The 3,419-nt window shown below is 38.8% G+C and overlaps 1 protein-coding gene across 1 annotated transcript; it reads left to right on the top strand.

The window, feature by feature from the left end:
- The first annotated feature begins 226 nt into the window (after positions 1-226).
- Positions 227-1,069, top strand: LOC106815153 (uncharacterized protein K02A2.6-like). The gene has a single exon (XM_014819584.1). It carries the CDS (start codon positions 227-229, stop codon positions 1,067-1,069), a length of 843 nt encoding a protein of 280 aa, XP_014675070.1.
- Positions 1,070-3,419: the final 2,350 nt, after the last annotated feature.

Genomic DNA, 3,419 nt, shown 5'->3' with positions numbered 1-3,419 from the left:
AATTGTAATTCCGCCTACCCTACGCAACGACATGCTGGAAATAATACACCGATCTCACCTAGGCATAGTCAAATGCAAACAACAAGCCCGTGAAGTGATGTACTGGCCTAATATAAACTCAGCCATTGAGGACACAGTCCAGAACTGCAGTAAATGTGCAGAGTGTTAGAACAAGCAGAGGGCTGAACCATTAATGCCGACTGTAACTCCTGACCTGCCATACACCATGGTTGGATGTGACTTGTTTGACTTCCAGTTAAGCAAGTACCTACTGCTAGTGGACTATTACTCGAAATATATCGACGTCGTCGAACTGAGCTCAACTACAACCTCATCGATAACTAACGTCATGAAGCAAATATTCGCTTGCCACGGCATCCCACTGCGGATTCGATCAGACAACGGGCCACAATTCAGCTCGACTAGATTCAATAAATTCTGCCAGGCGTACGGAATCGAACATCAGACTTCTAGCCCACACTTCCAGAGCTCCAATGGGGAAGCAGAGCCAGCGATACAAAGAGTGAAACGCCTATGGAGCAAGGCAGAGGACAAATACTTAACTCTACTAGACTACCGAACTACACCGTTGGAGGGAATTAAATTGTCCCAAGCTCAACTTCTGATGGGCGGGCGCCCCAGGAATACTTTGCCTGCCTCTACGGAAATCCTAAAACCCAGAATAGACGCTATAGTAGTGAAAGAACACTTCAATAAAAAGAAGGCAAAACAAAAGGTCTACTATGACCTTAAGAGAGGTGTGAAGGAGCTAAAACCACTAGAACAAGGTGACAGCATACACATGAACCCTCTTCCAGGCTCCAAGTCTTGGAAATCGGGGACGGTGGTAAAGCACTATGGGAGACCCAGATCCTACGTCATCTGCAGCAGAGGTCGGCTGTATCGCCGCAATCGCAGACACCTCCGAGAGACATCAGAAGCAGCAAACCAACAGGACACTACTACATTGGACGACGGGCAGCTGGGCGTCAGCGACAAACAACACGAGAGCCGAAGAGAACACCGAGAGTGCATCAGAGGCGAGAGACGGGACAGCACGAACGGGTGACGGACACAATGACATCCTCCGAGAAGACCCCTGCACGTCTCCTAGATACACAACAAGGTCTGGCAGGACTGTAAAGCCACCCAGAAGACTGGACCTATAATAATGTGTTGATGTTACATATTGTAGAATGCAAGTAGATTTGTTAATTGTTCCAGTTCAGTATAGAGGCACATATCCTAGATTTGAGATGAGTAAGAAATCTTAAGTAACTTAGTATCAAAAGTAAGAAGAAGAGATGTAATATAATTAAATTGCATTATCCATAACATAAGTGACCATCCATATAAATGAATAGAATTGTATTAGGGCTAAGCGACAATAAACAATAGAACAGCGCTTGTTAACTCAACATGGCATCTTCAGTGACTGATATTACACTAATATTACAGATATCGGCAAACTTTCTATGCCACAAATCCCTCGCAGCTTATCGAAAATAATTTCCGACCAGTCTCGTGATTTCCCCACTTATACGATACTTACCGTTATTGCTTGAGTAACAGCAACTGTCCAGAGTGACGCTAACATTTCTTAGAACCTTCGTATATGGCTTCTATATTCACCAAAACATGCACGATTCAAGTTTTGATTACTCGTTTTGATTTCCGCCGCCATTTCTTGCGAATCTCGGACATCTCGCGATAGCGCGAGATATCGACCAATTTAAAAAAAAAACGTAGTAAACTGCTAAGAATCAGATACCCTTTTGCTTGAATAAGCCACTTCGTAGTTACGCACTGGAGCCCTATGACGTCATCGGGTCATAGGTCATTTGTACATAGCTAAAAAGTTGGATCGTGCGTTCGCTCGTATGCGCTTGCCGTATGCTACATAATATGCATGAATGTTGTAAAATCGCGTGTGCGTTTGTTTTCTGTACTGAACCGATCGACTATCTGCCTGTGCTTTTTGTTTTTTGGATTTTTACGTGTGTGTATGATATACATTGTGGTCATTGTGGGATATTTTAGGTAGACATGCAGTGTCAGTTCTTCTCGGTCAGTCAGTTAACTGCAGCTAGTCAGTTCAGTCAGTCTCGGTCATATCATTTATTTATGGATGTCTTTTTGCTCCCTGGATTTCTTAATTCTAATACAACATAAATTCACACTCAGACATACATGTAATTAACTTGCAAAGCATATATATTGATTCATGTTTAATGCACATCTAACTACATGTATATAAACAAGGAGGAATGTTAACCTCTAAATACATTGTACAAGCAATCAAAGCAATGAAAATGGGGAAATTGTGTACGTGTATACTTGTATGAAACCTGCAAATGTGATAATTCATATGTAGGGCAAGTTTAAAAATAGCAATGAAATAAATGCGTTTCGATTTTAGAACGACAGCAGGGATAAACCATGATCATAATTTTCTGTATATTTCTTTTATTAATATCTATGAAAACTTCAATTTAAATACCATTTGATTATAATAATAAAAAATATATGCGTGACACCTGTTTCATGTGTAAATGGCAATTTAGCTGCATAGTATGGACATATATTGTAATCAAAATACTAATAACTGAAATATATGCATTCAAACAATGTTAGTTTATTAATGAATGCTATTCATATTATGAATGTTGTTGCTTTATTAAGTATATAAATTGAGAATGAGATGTAACTGCATGTGTATGAATGATGGCAATGAGAAAATGTCGATGGAGACGTCAGATGTCCATGATGACAATTACAGAAACTTGGTGAGAAAAAAAATTAAGGAAACCTTTCAATAAATGATGGACTTAAAATAGTTTTAGAATGCTTAATTCTCATGTGTACAAATAGCTACTAGGTAAACTCGAAAGTTGTTACACATGCATCATTTACGTTTTGGCATTAATTAGTACTGAAATCATTCAATGGGTCTTTATAAACATGTATCCCTATAACCTAAAAGACAGGATATCAATTATAACAGAGCATTTTTCCATTTATCAACTAAGTAACAACAACAAAATTGAACAAAAACATGTATTGTTCTACAATGTATAAATGAAAGCTTTACACACATTCTATATTGTGCGCAAATCTTAGTTAAAATGTGATTTATTTCAAACGTTGGACAAATACAGTACGTACGGTTCCATTTGCTATCACACGCAACGAAGACACTAGACTGGGTTCCCAGTCGGTGAAAGTCATCATAACGTTCTAAAAATACGGTAATAAATGTCTTAAATCATCTCTGTACTTTTGGGAAAATTTGTTCCCGTTGCTATTTATAGTTAACACTACGCGCGTATGTGGCCACAGGCACTTGGAAGCGTTTCAATAAAATATAATGGCTAACTAAATACGAATCTATTTACTACCAAATTCTTAATGTTTCTATA

Source organism: Priapulus caudatus, unplaced genomic scaffold (genome assembly GCF_000485595.1).
Source record: "Priapulus caudatus unplaced genomic scaffold, Priapulus_caudatus-5.0.1 Scaffold1052, whole genome shotgun sequence".
NCBI lineage: Eukaryota > Metazoa > Priapulida > Priapulimorpha > Priapulimorphida > Priapulidae > Priapulus > Priapulus caudatus.
This window is presented reverse-complemented; position numbering and strand designations above follow the sequence as displayed.

Coding starts and splice junctions, on each gene's coding strand:
- LOC106815153 (XM_014819584.1), top strand. CDS start 227: ATGGTTGGATGTGACTTGTTTGACTTCCAGTTAAGCAAGTACCTACTG.